This window comes from Lacerta agilis, chromosome 15 (assembly GCF_009819535.1).
Source record: "Lacerta agilis isolate rLacAgi1 chromosome 15, rLacAgi1.pri, whole genome shotgun sequence".
NCBI lineage: Eukaryota > Metazoa > Chordata > Lepidosauria > Squamata > Lacertidae > Lacerta > Lacerta agilis.
In genome coordinates, this window is record NC_046326.1 from 42,188,404 (window position 1) to 42,204,987 (window position 16,584).

At 50.5% G+C, this 16,584-nt stretch overlaps 2 protein-coding genes across 2 annotated transcripts in view; one reads left to right on the forward strand and one right to left on the reverse strand.

The window, feature by feature from the left end:
- Positions 1–1,112: 1,112 nt before the first annotated feature.
- On the reverse strand, positions 1,113–9,167 carry CRYBA1 (crystallin beta A1). Its single transcript, XM_033171486.1, has 6 exons — positions 9,054–9,167; positions 7,886–7,950; positions 6,404–6,522; positions 3,232–3,373; positions 2,027–2,169; positions 1,113–1,324 (listed from the first exon to the last, which is right to left on the reverse strand). The coding sequence occupies exons 1-6, from the start codon at positions 9,082–9,084 to the stop codon at positions 1,177–1,179; spliced, it is 648 nt and encodes a 215-aa protein (XP_033027377.1). The 5' UTR covers positions 9,085–9,167; the 3' UTR covers positions 1,113–1,176.
- Positions 9,168–14,895: 5,728 nt separating this feature from the next.
- MYO18A (myosin XVIIIA) overlaps positions 14,896–16,584 on the forward strand; it is a 141,145-nt gene continuing 139,456 nt past the window's right edge. Inside the window, 1 exon segment of the mRNA XM_033171487.1 lies at positions 14,896–14,980. The gene's annotated coding sequence lies outside the window, so the exon portion shown is untranslated.

Consider the following 16,584-nt stretch of genomic DNA (forward strand, 5'->3'; position numbering starts at 1 on the left):
TAAAAATGGAGAGAGATGGTTGTAGAACAAAATAAATTAAGAGATGCTACATGATGTAAAATGTTCAATAAAAAAAATCAAGTTTCCACGTGTCTGTTGTTTTTCAGTTATGGTTTTCCAACCAGTTCTGTTCTTGGTGATAATTTCACCATTCGGGTGGTGATGTTGGAGGTAATAAGGTTGAATTTCTGTTTTCAGGAGAATGGCTGGCTGATGATGCTGTGGTGATCTTTGCAAACAAGGCAGTATCTCGTTGGGGTGGGGGGAAACATTTTGCCTCCTAGCTCTGCTCTAGAGCTGCTTCCTGCCGCCTCCTCCCTTCCACCCCATAGTCATTCTCCAGATGTTGCTGGACTCCCACCTTCCCGTACAGCCATGGCAGTCCCAACATCTGGAGCTGCATAGGTTCTTCACACCTGGCTTAAGTGGCTCCGGTTAGTTTCTGAACACCACCTAAGGGTGACTGTGTGTAGCCACCCCCCCCCCGGCAGTTGGCAAAATCTACACTCAAGAGATCCTCAGGTGTATTGTCTGAAATAAGCTGCACATCTGTATAGAATGCCGGAATGGATGCCGGATTCAGCTTCACAAGACTCCCACCTTCCATGTGTGTGTTTTTAAACTGCCCAAGTTTCTAGCCCTCAATACTGTAATTGAGAATATGCACTGGTGGGTGGGTGGAGCCTACTGTTGTCCCAAGGCAGAGAGGGAGGTGCTTATTTTTTAAGGTTTCCAAAACATGATTTGACTGCACCTTTCGATCACAGAAAATGTAAATCATACAAAATCACTCCTGCTTTGAGCACAAGCCTGGCTTTTATTTTTAAGCATGCAGGGAACATTAGGCTGCCGTCTTTCTGCCTGCCCACGGTGCCCTGTGCACCTTGCGCAAACACGTTGACACCAGAGCATGTACAAAGTGCTTCCTGCTTCACACACACACATTTCCTTCCCAGGTGTTTCCTTCCTCTTTGTGGCAGCAAAGAAGATGCTGGAGAGGATTCCCCCAGCCCAAGAGGACCAAGGGGGAACAAAGAGAGAGAGAGAGAGAGGTTTAAGCACCTGTGTGGGGAACTGGGGTGAAAAGGGGAGTCCTCCCTTCTGCGCTGGCAACTTGCAGCCCTGATGCTCTGCTCCAGGGTGTGTGGGTGTGTGTGCACGCACTTGCCTTCAGGCCTACTGCTGGATGCGTCGGACTGACTGGATCTGGAAGGTCTGGGCGTGAGAGCCCCACTCCCGCCAGTGCTTGTAGTCTCCGCCGTGGTGGTCGGACTCTAGGATGTACTGGTAGCCGCGGTAGCCGGGGTACTGGTAGCAAACCCACCTGCAGAGGAGGAGTTGTGGAGAGATACAAAAGCTCAGTTGCCCAGTTGGGGCCAAGAAGACCTGTCCAGGGAGCACAGCTAACCCCCCAGATCCTTTGACTGTAGAGTTGGAAGGGATCCCCCCAGGTCATCCAGCCTAACCCCTTGAAATGCAGGAATCAGCAACCAGGTGTGTGTGTGTGTGTGTGTGTGTGTCCCAGTTGCAAATTCCTGGTAGGTGCGGAAAGTGCTGTTTGCCTCCTTGTTTCTAGGGCGGTTTGGTTAGGCCAGGGGTTGTCAACTTGGTCCCTACTGCACACTAGTGGGCGTTTCAGGATTCTTGGTGGGCGGTAGGGGGTTCTACGGCACAAGTTGAATCCTCCTTCCATCGAGCCCTGGTGGGCGGCAAGGAAATTTTACCATCAAGAAAGATGCATTAGTGGGCGGTAGGTATAAAAAGGTTAACTAACTACCCCGGGTTAGGCCATCTTGGCAAATCTGGGGCAGAGGCGCCAGCTCTCCTTAATATTAAGGGGGTCATGTTGCACGCGCATGACGTCACACTCGTCTCCTGGCAGTGTGCAGGACAGTGCTCCCTTCCGCGATGCCGCGTCCTCAACATTGACACCTTGGCCCCCTGGAGTTGTCATGCTCGCGTGGCACTCTTCCCTGGCCTTACGTCTTGGCTCAGAAGCCGTCTCATGCCACGGTCCCCCACTTACGCGCCACAGTGGATCTTCATGGAGCCCACTTCGCTGTTGCTCCAGCCCATGGCCTGCAGGGAAGGGTAGTCGTCATGGACCTCCCACGGCTGCCCCATGAAGTTCTCCTTTTCATAAAGGGTGATCTTGGACTCCTTGTGGCTCTGGGGGGGGGGGGTGGAGGAAAGAGCAAAGCAGCCGTCTTTTCAGTGAACACCTGTGCAAAATTCAGGATGCCAACTTCGCGCTGCCACCATAAAGGTAGGGATGTTCCCATGACTTCAACACACAGAGCTCAAGGGGCCTGACATACGAGACAATAATAATATTGGGGTAAGATGCCATCTGTGTGTGACACTGTGCCAGGCAGGGGCTGCCCTCTATTCTCTCCCAGTCCTCTTAGCCTGTCTGCCTAAAAGCTGTTGATACACCTCTTCCGCAGCAGTTTTAATTTAACTTGAAAAGCTATGATGCTGCAATTCCTAACCCTGGGGGGGGGGGGTCCAAAGAGGGCTGGCCTTAAGAAGAAGAAGAGTTTGGATTTGATATCCCGCTTTATCACTACCCGAAGGAGTCTCAAAGCGGCTCACATTCTCCTTTCCCCTCCTCCCCCACAACAAACACTCTGTGAGGTGAGTGGGGCTGAGAGACTTCAAAGAAGTGTGACTAGCCCAAGGTCACCCAGCAGCTGCATGTGGAGGAGCGGAGACGCGAACCCGGTTCCCCAGATAACGAGTCTACCGTCCTTTTCACCTCTACAGCAAGAAGTAAAAACGACTCCAGTTTTACCCTTTTGCAGAATTTCAGCAGCTTGCTTAAATATTTTTTACAATATTAAGCAGTTTATAAATGATAATGATGATGAATCTTATTTGTACCCTGCCCATCTAAACTAAATTAACAAACTTAACTCACACCTCCCCACATACCCCAATCTCTGGACTGGAGGTGGTATTATTATTATTATTATTATTATTATTATTATTATTATTATTTTATTTTATTTCATTTTTAAAAAACCTCCCAAGAATCTTATTTATTTATGCTAAAGAAGAACTCTGTGAAGCTTGAAAATTTGCATGCGGCTCAAAAAGGAGTTCTGTGAAACCCGGACGCCTGCCTCCTGAACCGGGAAAGCTGGTTCTTTCTCCAGAGAGCTCTCGTTTTAACAGGCCTGCGATTGTGGTCCTTGAATAATGCCACGCGGCAAAGGCAATGAGACTCACTGCAGAGGAGATGGGGCGGAAGGACATCAGCCGCTCCACGTGGTAGGCATTGCTGCCGCTCCAGGCCTCCCAGCGGGGATACTCTCCGCGCTCCAGGACAAACTGCTGCCCGCAGAAGTTGGTGTGCTCATAGCCAAACCAGCTGCAGAGAGAAAGTAGGAGGCGCTCAGCAAGAAGCCGTGGCCACATCACACATCTTCCCCGGATTAAAAGAGGGGCTTTTCTCACTCCCCACCCTCCTTGACACCAACTGGGCACAGCACAAAGGCCCTCCATGGTCCTGAGAAAACCCCTTAATCCTGATGTTATTTTATTCTTCGGTAGATTTGCAAAAAGAAAAACACACAGCCATAAATACATTTTAGAAAGGGGCAAGATTAGAGGTGGACACTTAGGAATTCAGAAACACAAAGCATTTTTTAAAAATTAACAAAACCAAGGCTCCTTGCACTCCACCCTTCTTCCTGCCCAGGGCGTCCTGCCCTCTGCTGACCCCTCACAGCAAGTCACACGGGGCTGGGCCTCGGTGGTGGTGGTGGCAGCCTCTTCTTCTACTCCTTGCCTGCTCTCCAGCAGCTGCTGTGAGCTGCCCAAGGGAGGAGGCAGCCATGGAGAGGCAACAGGATGCTTCCTCACAGCCAAAACTGCCACCACTCAGGACAAGCGTCGGCACATCGTACTCCCCGAGCTCAGCACTGGCGGTGCTGGAGGGGAAAAGGAGACATTCTGGGATCAAATCAGAAGCTGGGATGGCGTTGTACTTCCGGGACTGTCCCTGGGAAATCAGGACAGTCAGAGGGTATGTATCACATGCCCTCGTTTTATCCCACTGGCGGAGAGGCCAGTCTGCCCCACAGCAGGATGGCTGAGCGACGGGCCCTCAAAGAAGTAATAATCCAGTTCTCGTTATTCAGCCTAAATATAGCCTTGTGGGTAGCCCCGGACTGGTCTGATTCTGGGGCTGGGTTCTTGACCTGCCCCAGTCAGCTATGCATGAGCCTCTTGTGTAAAGGGAGGTTTCTCAATACCTTCCTTTGGCCTGGGAATCCCCAACTTGGTCACCTCAAGGGACCTCCCTGGCAACAGCTGGGATATTTTAACTGTCCCTTTTAAGACGGCGGCTTTTCACTGCTTTGTTTGTGTGTGTTTCTGTCACAGGATCCCCCTTAGATGCCGTTTTCCATTTCATGCACTTCCTGACAACCTGTTGATGAAGCATCTGCCCTGCAGGGACATTATTTTCATTATATTTTTAATTGAAATTCCAATCAGCAACAGCACACAAGACAAGAGAGGATGGCAGGGGAGACAAGAGCAAAAGGGAGGTGCATCTGGAGTTTTCTCTAGGAACGCTGATTCATTAAGAGTGCACAAAGCATGGACCCTGTGGGCTGGAGAAAAGGGCAACCCCATGTTTTCAGAAGGACTTTAGACAGCCTATATTGCAGCAGTACGGACAAGGTGACTTGTGATGGAACAACAGTCCAACAGTCTATATTTTATTAGCCTCAATACGGCCCAATGGATGTGCTTTCAGGAGCTGCTTGCGCCAGGGCCAGCCCAAGACATTTGGTCACTTGAGGCAAACCAGAGAATGCTGCCTCCCCCCTTCCAGGGAAGAAGAGACGGGTGGAAATCTACATTGGGAACAAGGTAGGGAATCAAATCAACCATAGCTGATGGCAGCTGTGGGAATCAAAGGCCCTGAGGGCAGCCCCCACCATTTTCTTCCCATGGGTGGGGGGAGACAAGCAGCAGCAGCAGAAGAGTTTGGATTTGATATCCTGCTTTATCACTACCCTGAGGAGTCTCAAAGCGGCTAACCTTCTCCTTTCCCTTCCTCCCCCACAACAAACACTCTGTGAGTTGAGTGGGGCTGAGAGACTTCAGAGAGAAGTGTGACCAGCCCAAGGTCACCCAGCAGCTGCATGTGGAGGAGCGGAGACCTGAATCCTGTTGACCAGATTACGAGACTACCGGTCTTAACCACTACACCACACTGGCTCCCATTCCCCCAGCACCTCCTATTCTCCCAGAAGCCCCATTTGGGGAGGGGGCTGCCAAGGAGCATGCAGTATGCATTGCTGTCACCACAGCAGCAGCAGCAGTAGTAGTGGGCAAAACATTCCTTGGAGGCTAGATCTGCTGCCTCTATGAACCCTGCCGCCTCCCCTTGCCTCATGGGTGGGCTGGCCCTGGCTTACACCGTTTCAACCCTTGCACTCCTTCAAGCAAGTTATGCATTCTGGCATAATATCCCATGTGATTTTTTTAAAAAATACGGTATATTAAATGTATAATGAGATTAACATAATATTCTAACGAGAGAGAGAGAGAGAGAGAGAGAGAGAGAGAGAAAGAAAGAAAGAAAGAAAGTGAGCAGGGTCAGGTAAGGAGATGAAAGATATAAATAAACACATAAAGGAAACTTGCGCAAAAGAGGCAACACCACAGTGCTCCAGGAAATTCCAGGGAAATCAGATGCTACGTTGGCTATTTAATAGACATTTATTCTGATTTGTTTGCAGGGAAGCCAAAGCGTCCACCCCACGCTTTCCAGTGCATTTCCTGATCATTTTCCTTATTTCAAAAAAGAGAAGGGGGGAAGATCCATTTTTATGGGGGGGGAGCCAGTTTATTGCCACAGGGCCTCATAATCAGCTCTAATTACATGACCCCCAATTTGCCAGCAGGTGGCTGGATCCACAACAGCCTGGAAGCACCCTTTTGTGTTGTTTAAGATGCCTTGGAAACTTCACCCTTGGCGTACGTGGCTCAGGGAACCACCTTTGTCAAAACAAACCAAGGATACATTTCTTGCAGGCTGTGGGCTCTGGAGGAGGGCCTTTATGGGTTCAGGTGGGCTGGGTGGTTTTGGAACATCTGACTGAGAACAGGAGGACACTTGCTATGGGGGCCCGTGTGACCCACAGTGGTGGGAGGAAGCTACCTCCACAACAGGACTGGGGTGACCACCCGTGGGGGTGGATCCTGGAACCCATGATGGCTGCAGTGCTTCTGAATACAGTTGCTGCACACCGCAGGAGGGGAGAGGGCTCTCTTTGAGACTCAGATGAGCCATTGGCCTGATGCGGCAGGCTCTTTCTTCTTGTCTTCTTCTTCTTAACCCTGACTTCTTGCTTCTGGAAGCCCCACTAGCCCCTGTACTCACGCGCCACTTTCCACCTTGAGCGAGCGCACGTTGTCGAAGCTGCACTCCACGATGTTGGGGCAGGAGGTGGCGAACTCCATCCGTTTGCCCTGGAAGTTCTCCTGATCGTAGGCAGTGATCTGCAAGAGAGCGACAGCGTCAGGCGGGGCAGCAGGGCGAGGGGGAAAGTTGAAGCACCTGCTTTTGCTGCCCTTGAAAGACACCCCGTTCCAGCTTCTCTCTGCCTCATAGGAGGGCCGGCTTGAATATCTCTCTTCCACACTCTCTCTTTCCTCTGGTTGAAAATGACCCCTAGGCCAGGAATGGGGAGTCTCAGGCCTGGGGATCAAATGTGGCCCTCCAGGCCTTTCTGGCTGGCCCTCAGAACTTTCCCCAGGTCATGCCTCCTCACTAGCCACACCCCTCCCTCCAGGCCACGCCCCTCCTTCAGTGTTTTTGCCTGGCTAGAAATTATTCTTGCTTGATGGGATGGAAGAGGGTTTGTGGGAGGAAAGGGTTATTGTTTTGTTCCTGTTCTTGTTTTTCTTATGTATTTTGTGTTCTCATTTTGTGTTTTTATGTTGTCAGTTTTAATAAACTTTATAAATAAATATTAAAATAGAAAACAGAGGGATGGGTGTGTTAATGTGTGTAGGAGCTAGCCTACTGTACTAATTTACACCCTTTGCTCTGCCTGTCCACCACAGGCATAGAATCATAGAACTGTGGAGCTGCAAGGGACCCTGAGGGTCATCTAGTCCAACCCCCTGCAATGCAGGAATCTGGTGCCCCCCAGTAGCCGGGCTGGCTCTAGACATTTGGCCACCTGAGGCAAAGGACAAGGTGGCGTCCTCCCCCAAGGCATCTACAGAAGCCTATTGATCTGGCAGCTGAATCTTACTCTGACACTGGGGAAAGGAAAGCATTTCCCACTGTACCTGAGGGCAGCAGGCTAGTGAAGGGGGTTCAAGGCAGGCATCATGGCACTCTCACAGCTCCGTCTCCTCCCCGCCCCTCAGCATCTTCCGCCTGAGGCCGCTACCTCACTCTGCCTCATCATAGGGCTGGCCCTACCCAGTAGGGGTTGTGCCCCTTGGCCTGAAAAAGGTCCCTGCCTCTAATCTAATCCACAGATCATGTCCCAGCATGCCAGCCCCACTCGACCGGTGTCAGGATGCCATTTTAATCACCCACAATGCCCCTGAAGTAGCATCACCCCAGGGTACTGTAAAATGGTGGCTTGGTTCCTAGCCACTTAGATTGCTGCCTGTCGCTGGAACCATTGGGACCAGATATGCCCACGAGGAGCAGGAGGCCAGGAGGGCACCAAGCTGCCCCTTTGCCAAGGCCCCTTCAAACTTAAAGCCAATCCTGGGCATGAAAGCATAATCCACAGAATTGTAGAGCTGGAAGGGTCCAACCCCCTGCAATAAATCTGCTAGTGTTTGCATTGCCACAGGAGTCTTTGTGGTTCTCTGCTGCATTTTAACCACCGGGACATACCTTCCACGTGCCCACCTGGGCCGGTTGGGGGTTTATCTGTGCCATCTTGGCTCCGTGGCTGAGTTCTAAGGGAAAGAAAAAACAGGGGGAAGCATCAAACTTCTCTCAAAATCTGCATAGGTGCCCATTTTGACAGCAAGGTCCCTTCAGGTTCGTCTTTGCTGCAGACACAAGTGCTTCCAGGAGAGGGCAGTGTCTGGCAGATGCGGGGCCCCAAACCCACAATGTAGATTTCTAAGCCCCAAAAGCAAATTTAGGAGGCTCCCACCCACGTCACCTGCAATGAACAGAGGTGCAAGTTTCTCCGGTTTGTGACTGGATGGCTTTTCCTGTCTCTCCCCTCAGCTTGTGTTCCAAAATGGGACAGTGGTGCAGACAGGCATGGACTCATCTGTCAGTTTTAGATTCTAATTTCTGATTAGATTTCTAATTTCATTTATTTTTTTAAAGTTCTTGTGAAATCCATCAGTTTAGTGCCAATTTTTCCAAATATACATTCTTGCATGCAGTTTTGCCTGACAGGCACATTTTTTTGCAAGTGATTTCCCATATCATTTTAATACGTTGATTTCATTAATATATGCATTTTTTAATGCACATTTCCCCATAGACATTATTCAGTTGGAGAACAGCATCACAAAATTCAGAGATGTGCAAATCTCAAAGAATGGCTGCGTTTCGATTTGCGTATTTTTTCGCAAAGTTAAGAAGTAGGTCAGTTCACCTACAAAAATGCACAAAGTAGGGCAGTGGAGGTGCAAATTATTATTACTAGCTACCTCTATCCTCAGTTGAGAGCCAGCATGGTGTAGTGATTAGAGTGTCAGACTCGGAGCTGGGAGAACAGGATTCAAATCCCCACTGGGCCAGTCCACTGCCTCTCTCAACCTAAGCTACCTCACAGGGTTGTTGTGAGGAAAAAATGGGGTGGGGGAAAATCACATACACCACCTTGAGCTCTTAGGAGAGGTGGGACAGCAATGCAATGCAATGCAAACAGGTTGTCCAAGACCTGCCATTTTCCTCCAGTTTGATTGGGGCGGGGGGTTCAATTTAAGAGACAGCCAGCTGGGAGGATTTCTTTCCGAACAGGGGTCTCGGTCTTGATGAATAAAGTCCAGATGGGGGAGAGAATTTGGGGGAGGGTTTTTTCTCTGGAGTGACTCACCTCGCTCGCTGAATGGTGACAGTTCCTCCATGGGCCGCCCTGCTGCCTGGACCACCCCTGTTTGTTTATATAGGGCCAGCGTCCCGATAGGCACCGGGCAAGCTTTGAGCTGCGGTCAGCACGATGCATTCTCTGCCACTGAGCCTCCCTTGATCCCCAGAGATTTCAACGGCTCGCTTCCACCATCCAAGTTGCATTCTTGGCTGAGGGCGCATCCAATTGCCCATCACCCACCCAGGGCGGGGGCCGCCTGCAGGAATGCCTGGCTAGTGTCTGGGGGAAATGAGAAGGGGCGCTTCTTAGCACAGCACCCACCTATGGAACTCCCTCCCACAGGAGGGAGTGATGGCCAACCTAGATAGCTTTAAAGGAAGATTGGACAAAGTCATAGAGCAGACGGTTATTGATGGGTACTAGCCGCAGAAGCTATGCTCTGACTCCACGTGAATACCAGCTGCTGGAAACTCCAGGACGGGAGAGGGGTCTTGTGCTCGGATCCTACTTGCAGGCTTCTCATTAGAGCACCTGGTTGGCCCCTGTGAGAAAAGGATGCTGGATTAGACGGGCAGTTGTTCTGATCCAGAATGTTTGTAGAGTGGGATCCTGTACTTAATGCCACATTCTGCATTTTCTGAATTATGCCAGTTGTACCCAGACCCCTATAGGCTGTTCTGCTCTCTCATGTCCCCCTTCAACGCAACTTGGCCACTAACAAGGGGCACTAGCTAAAGAAGACAGCTAGGGATCTTATACAGCAAGCCCACAAATTACATGGAGGTTACGTTTCGGGGATCATGTCTAAGGTCAAAATTACTTATAGTCAAAACCCATTGGCTTCAATGGCGGGTGGGACTGCCAAAGTCATTTTTCCTGGAACCCCACCCTGTTTTAAAAACTTTATTTTTTTGCCATATATATAAAGCACGAATGCACACAAGTTAAATGCACATAAGTTGAGGGCTTACTGTACCCACACCCCAGGGCGAGAGCTGCAATAGCATTGGGCTAGGATCTGAAAAAGGGACGCGGGTGGCGCTGTGGGTTAAACCACAGAGCCTAGGGCTTGCTGATCAGAAGGTCGGCGGTTTGGATCCCCGCGACGGGGTGAGCTCCCGATGCTCCTGCCCACCTAGCAGTTCAAAAGCACATCAAAGTGCAAGTAGATAAATAGGTACCGTTCCAGCGGGAAGGTAAACGGCGTTTCCGTGCGCTGCTCTGGTTCGTCAGAAGTGGTTTTGTCATGTTGGCCACATGATCCGGAAGCTGTATGCCAGCACCCTTGGCCAGTAACGCCAGGTGAGCGCCGCAACCCCAGTCAGACCCGACTGGACCTAATGGTCAGGGGTCCCTTTACCTTTACCTAGGATCTGAAAAAGGAGCAAATAGTTTTGAGTTTTGGAGCTTGTTGGCATGAAACAAGAGATGCTGTTGCTTTTGAGCAGCAACAGGGAACCTGCAGATCCGGAGAGAAATGTGGCCCTGCAGGCCTTTCTGTCTGGCCCTTGGGAATCTTCCCAGGCCACACCCCCTCTCTCCAGGCCACACCCTTCATCAGTCCTCATTTGCACCCTCCTTGAGTGCTTCAATGAGTTAATGAGTCACTGAGCTCTGGTAATGCCTCCTGCTTGTCTGGATAGAGGGCAAAGAGGCGTGCTTGAGTGCAGGTGCAGAAATTAGCCTGCTGTTAAATTTGCATTCATTGCTCTGGCCCTGCTCAGCACTGGTATGTGGCCCCTTAGAAAGGAAATGTGGCCCCTGGGCTGAAAAAGTTCACTCACCCCTGCTGCTTTTGAGGGAGTGATGGTTCTTTAGGATGACCATGGCTTTTCACTTTTCTTGCACCGCACCCCCCAGATATTGTGAAAGACGCACAAGATTCTGTGTTTCTGTCTCCCAGGCTAGGGCTGTAGCCCTTCTGTCCAGGAACCTTGAAACAGTTAAGTCTGGCCAATCTCTCAGGATGCCGGGGAGAGGGGTCACTTATTTTCTAGGGGCAGCATGCTGGCTTCTTCCTGCCCCTCTGGGAAGCAGGCAGGTGGGCCTAGCGCCCGGCCCATGGCTTCCGCTCAGAGGGATTGCCAGTGGCGGCCCACAAGCTGCCACCTCAGCACTCTGCCTGGCGTCTGAGCGAGCGCTTTTGTTTTTTGGCAAATGAGCAATAGAGAATTGAACAAAAGGCGCCCTGCCTCTCCCCACCTCCTTGGCCTGGACCCAGCGGGAGGCTTAATGGAGGGACTCCGGAGCTGCAGTTTGAGATGAGCCTGTCTAAGGGAGGGTGAAGGGGATGAAGCATCATAGACAGTGTTGGGAGCCATTGTGGAAGCATCGGGTGCCCCTCCTGATAGCCAGCTCCGAATTTCATTGCCAACCCTTCACTCAAAATGGTTTACAAAAAGAGCAAAATAAAAATTTCACTTGAGAAAAAGAGCAATAATTCAATATACACAGTTAAAATAACAACAGACTGAAAACCAAATTAACTCACATCAATGGTCACCTGCTAAAACCACCACATCCCAGGATTTGATTCCTCACATGACGCCCACTGCTGGTTTGTGGCCCCTGACAGATTGCTGGCTGTCAAGGGAATGTGGTCTTGGCGGAAGAAAAAGGATCGTCCACTCCTGGAGTAGACTACAGCACCTAAGTTACAATATACTATGAACACCCTTGGGCACCTGCTCAGAGCAGTGCAATAAAGGAACACCCCAAAGAGCAAAACCCGCCAAGAGTCTTGTGGCACCCTAAAGACTAACAGTTTTACTGCTCATGGCCTAGCGTCCACATCGTCAGATCAACCAACAGGAATCTGAAAGACTCTTTAAAAGAAGCATCGATTTTGGTGGGGAAAGTTGAACTCTGGAAAAAGAGAACCTAAATGTTCTGCCCACTGGATGTTCAAAGGAATAGCAGCCCAGTCCTAACCACGTTTACTCAGAGCTAACTCTACTGAATATGCGCAGCAGGTAAGCAGGGTTAGACTTGCAGCCTTATGTAATCTAAGCATGAGACTCAGCAGAATGTGAGCACTCTTCATTCATCCCATCCTGGTGTTCCAAAACAAAGGTGGGTGTGCCTTTTGAAGCAGAGTCCACTAGAGGGCAGAAAAGTTGTTCAAATAATCATTTAAAAAGGAGAAAAGAAATCTCCCTATTATTTTAATTGAACTTGGCATCCAATAAAGAAAACAGGTCAATATGCTTTGCTATGTGGAGCAACCGTTGAAAAGTGCTCTGTGCACTTACAATTGTTTTCCGTTTGCGTGGAAAGAGAGGAGTCTATTTATTGCATTATCTGTCATGAAAATCTGTTACCTGTAAAGCAAAAGAAAGAAAAGTGTTTGGAAAGCACAAGTGGTCCAGCATGCAGAAGTCACAAGTTTTGCTTTGCCGAGAGAGTCCCCTATTGAAGTGAGTGCTTTGTCAGGAGTCTGGGCATGCCACCCTCAACGCCGGCCCTGATCCAAATCCCTGCATGGGGCACAGTCAGAAAGCCTTATCGAATGAAGTGCAGCTGGGGTCTCCCTTAACAAAATGGCATGATGGGGAATGTCTGCTAGAGATTAAAAGGTTTTGTTCCTAACTGATGCAGAATACTCTGCTATCAAGTCCCTATCACACTATATATTTCTATATTAAAATGGCCTCATATACAACAGAACCCTTGTAAACAATAGGATGCATAATGGTTGGCAACTCTGTTTCATCAATACAGGCAGTCTGCATCTGCATCTGCAACAACAACAAAGCCCTGATAACTGAGAGCGAAACACCAGTTCATAGATTCTCTCTGTAAACAAATGTATACCTGGCCAGTTACTATGTTTTGTACAATGATAGACCTGTTATAGTAACTCAGTATAAAGCCGACAGTAGAGCAGGACGCAAGAGGGGGGCTGCAACAAAATGTTGCAGCGTATCATCATCTTTTAGCGGGAGGACTGCTTCTGGTCAGGGTCCCAGCCAGCTGTTTCCCCCAAGCAGGGCATCCTACCCTCTCTCCCCACTCCCCATTTCTGTTTTCTCCCCTGAAATGATACTCACGAGTTTGTTAAGGGTGCTGGGAAATACGGTTCCCGTGATTCTTTGTGGGAAGGTGTGTGCTTCAAACGCTTGGTGCATACCTGTTGCATCCTCATTTCTGTGAGCACAGAAGCACCAAGTTCACTGTTAGCGAAACTCCCCCAAATAAAACTGCTGCTAGAAATACGATGCAAAAAGAATTGGGGGGCAAAAATGGGGGGGGGGAGAGCAGGGCTGCCCCTTTGACCGAAGAAACACGAGTGGATTTGAATAGCTTAATCTGTGCAAGTGTTCGTGGGGATATAATTTGCGTGTGCCCAATGAAGTGTGCCTAGGATTGCAGTTTTAGTTGATTAAAGAGATGCCCCTAATGAATTGAGCAACAGGCTTCACAAAATGTTGATTGGTTTTTAATTATAGTGCTGAGAAATGCATGGGTGGCAGGCACCCTGTTGGGAAAAAAAAGCATTCCTTCTCCGCCCTCGCCCAGGAGGGAATATTTCTTCTGAGATGGCGCCTGCTGTTAACATTCATTCTTATTGTGCCATCCATGTCTCTGCCTCAAGGAACTTACAATCTGGAGACAGGGAGAAATACTCCCTCCGCCCTCTGGACCTTGTGTAAATGCATGCAGATATAACCGATGCATTAAACCTCGTGCAATAGATGGATTAACATCACTTTAAACACTTGTCCTCGTGTGTGTGTGTGTGTGAGCAGCCATTTTGTGATGGCGCCCACAACACTTTTTATATAAGGATAAAAGAACTGGCACATCTTTGGTTTTTTTTTAATCAAAAAGGGTATTGATTACCAGCAATTGAGAGTCATGCTTACTGGGAAGTAAGCCTCATCCGGTGTCCTCACTGCCTGCCTTTTCCTCTAAGGGAAGCTAATAATAATAATAATAATAATAATAATAATAATAATAAACAATAACAAATATGTTGCCTGAGGGAGAAGTCCTTCAGGGTGCCAAATGGGGCTTGCTTTTGCGAGGGTAATAATAACAATGTAATTAATAATGCTAATAACTCATGAGTAAGTCCCACTAATTAATAATAACTCAAAAGTTAAGTCCCAGCCGTCCTTGACCCTGACTAGCTTTCCCCTCACAGAAGCTCAGTGTCCATCAGGGGACCTACTCCTGAGCAAGTGGTCCCACTTACTTGCGAGTAGGCCCCATTAGATGCCCTGACTTTCCCCCTCAAGAGAACATTTTGTCGTGGTTGTTGTTGTTGGGAACGTTATCATGGCCACCATTAAGAGCTTCTCTGAGGGGAAAGTCAGTCAGTCAGACAGGCAAAAGGGGCTTCCTAATAGGAATAACCCCCCGACGGACGCGGCCTACTCGGAAGCAGGCCCCTTGAGAGAGACCGACTCCCTTTCCCCTCAGAAAGAGCATTTCCTTTACTGTTTGTTTCCCCCCCGAGGAAGAAGCCCTTGCAAGTTGTGCCGCCTTCTCACCATTACCGCCCCCAGCGCTTGCATGGAAGCGAAGGGACCCCTTCATTTCAATGGGAGGTCTACTCGGAGTAGGACTTGGCGGGCCAGCAGCACCCATTAATCCCCTCTGGATCTGCGCGTGAGGGGAGGGCGGCGGCCCTGCTCAGAGCTCGCCACGAAGCCGCTGAGAGAGAGGGGGCGGTCTACTCTGAGTAGGGCCTCCCCGCCGCCCCACCTGCCTCTTCCCCGCCTCGCCCCTCCGAGCTGGAGGGAGAAGGCCGGCCTCTTCCTTCCCGCCCCTCCTCCTCAGCGCCCGCCCCGTCCTCCTGCTCCTCCTGCTGGCGGGCTGGGCTCGCTCGATGCCGGCCCGGGAGCGGCCGCAGGAGGCGGAGGCAGCGAGCAGCCGGGGCCGAAGCAGAGGCCGGGCCGGGCCTCGCCATCCAGCCGCGCTGCCACCCGGTGAGCGAGGGAGGCGACGGGCCGGGGCCGGGCGGGGGGCCCCGGAGGATGGAGCGGGGGGACGCCGCCATCGCTGCCTGTGGGAGAGGGGCGGACGACGGCGAGGAGGACAAGAAGCGCCGCGGCCGCCGCCTCCTCCTCCTCGGTGTGGATGTCGCGGGTTGGGGTTGGGGTTGGGAGAAGGCGTGTGGCGCCGTGCAAGCGCCGCTCGTGTGAAGGGAGCGACGCGTGCAGCAGCGGGATAACGCGTGTTCCCTTCCGGGTTGTATCCGGCTGACTTTCCCTCAGGGGAGGCTTTCCCTCTTGGGTTGGGATGAATGGGCCTGTGTCAGTCGAGGCCCCCCTTGATTCCCACGGGTCGCCTTCTCAGAGGAGACCCATTGAGATCCACGGGCCTGCGCTTAGTCAGGGTGCTCCTTCACCGGGGTTCTCCTCCGAGGAGATCCACCGGGATTCACGGGCCCCGTGTTGCTCGTGGTGCCCGTGGTAACTTCACTCGGCTCAGCGGAGGTCTCCTGAGAGGCACTCAATGGGCCTAAGTTTGCCTTCATTTCAGCAAGGAATAAGGTTGGGTGCAGCCCATTCACACGAGTTTGCGTGTGCTCTTTTATACACACAAACTGAGGCACGCAAATGTAGTTCTCATTGAATTTGGGAATTCCTGAATTTAGGAGAGGAGTGTGTCCAGGGTTTAAAGATGCCTTGGGAATGTGCTAGGGTGGTGGTGGTGGTTGTTTTTGAAGCCAGGGGTGTGTTGTGTGTGTGTGTCACTCAGCCTACAGGTGTGATTGCATGTCCACACAGGTGGGAGGAGGCAGGTCGTGGGTTTAAAGGTGCTTTTGCGCAAAGGGTGTGTGCATTCACACACAGCACATACTGATGCCACCTGTGGCAAAAGATGTGCCTCTAATAGCTTCCTCCGAGTTCAGCTCCCCTCTTCCCCCCCCCTATAAAGTGGCCTAGGTGTGTTGGGTGCATAGTCCTCTCTGCCTGTGACAAGCAGGTATTGGGCAATGTGTGCATGAATGGTATAACACGGGTAGCAGAAGTCACGGTCTTTGTGTTTCTTTCCCTCATTTGCATGTGTTTGCATGTTCTTTACATGCACATTCATATGGGCGTGAGCAGGAGGCAGGTCCTAGGTGTGTTTGTGCGAAAGGATGCATGGAGGGTGTGTGTGTGTGTGTGAGGTTTGTTTATGGTCTAGTATCCCTCAAATATGCATTCTCTGTGTACCTGTCAAAATATGTACCTTTCTTGTATGCACACGCACATGTGATTCCTCCCTCCAGCTTTGAACTGACCTAGGTGAGTTGCAATGTGCAGTTCTTTGCAGGTGAGAAGCACCTCCTGGGTTTAAATGTGGTGTGTGTGTGTGTATGATGATCTTGGGGTGGACCAAACCTTGTGCTCTTCAAATAGCCAGATCCTCCAGTGTTGTGTTAAAGTGATAGTCTTTGTCTCTCTTACACAGCAAGGAGGTGTCAAAAATATCTCTTGCCTCCATCCCTTGGCTTTGTCCCTATTTCCAGGCATTTGAATTGGCCTAGGTTGTGCTGTGAGCATGTCCTGCGAAGGTAGGTGTGTGTGCATGAGAATGTTAT

Excerpts from the sequence above, each read along its gene's own strand:
- CRYBA1 (XM_033171486.1), bottom strand. The coding sequence starts at position 9,084 with ATGGAGGAACTGTCACCATTCAGCGAGCGAG. Across the intron at positions 3,374-6,403 it reads CTCAAGGTGGAAAGTGGCGC|CTGGTTTGGCTATGAGCACA; the intron begins GTGAGTACAGGG and ends TTCTCTCTGCAG. Across the intron at positions 2,170-3,231 it reads TCCGCCCCATCTCCTCTGCA|AGCCACAAGGAGTCCAAGAT; the intron begins GTGAGTCTCATT and ends CCCCCCCCCCAG.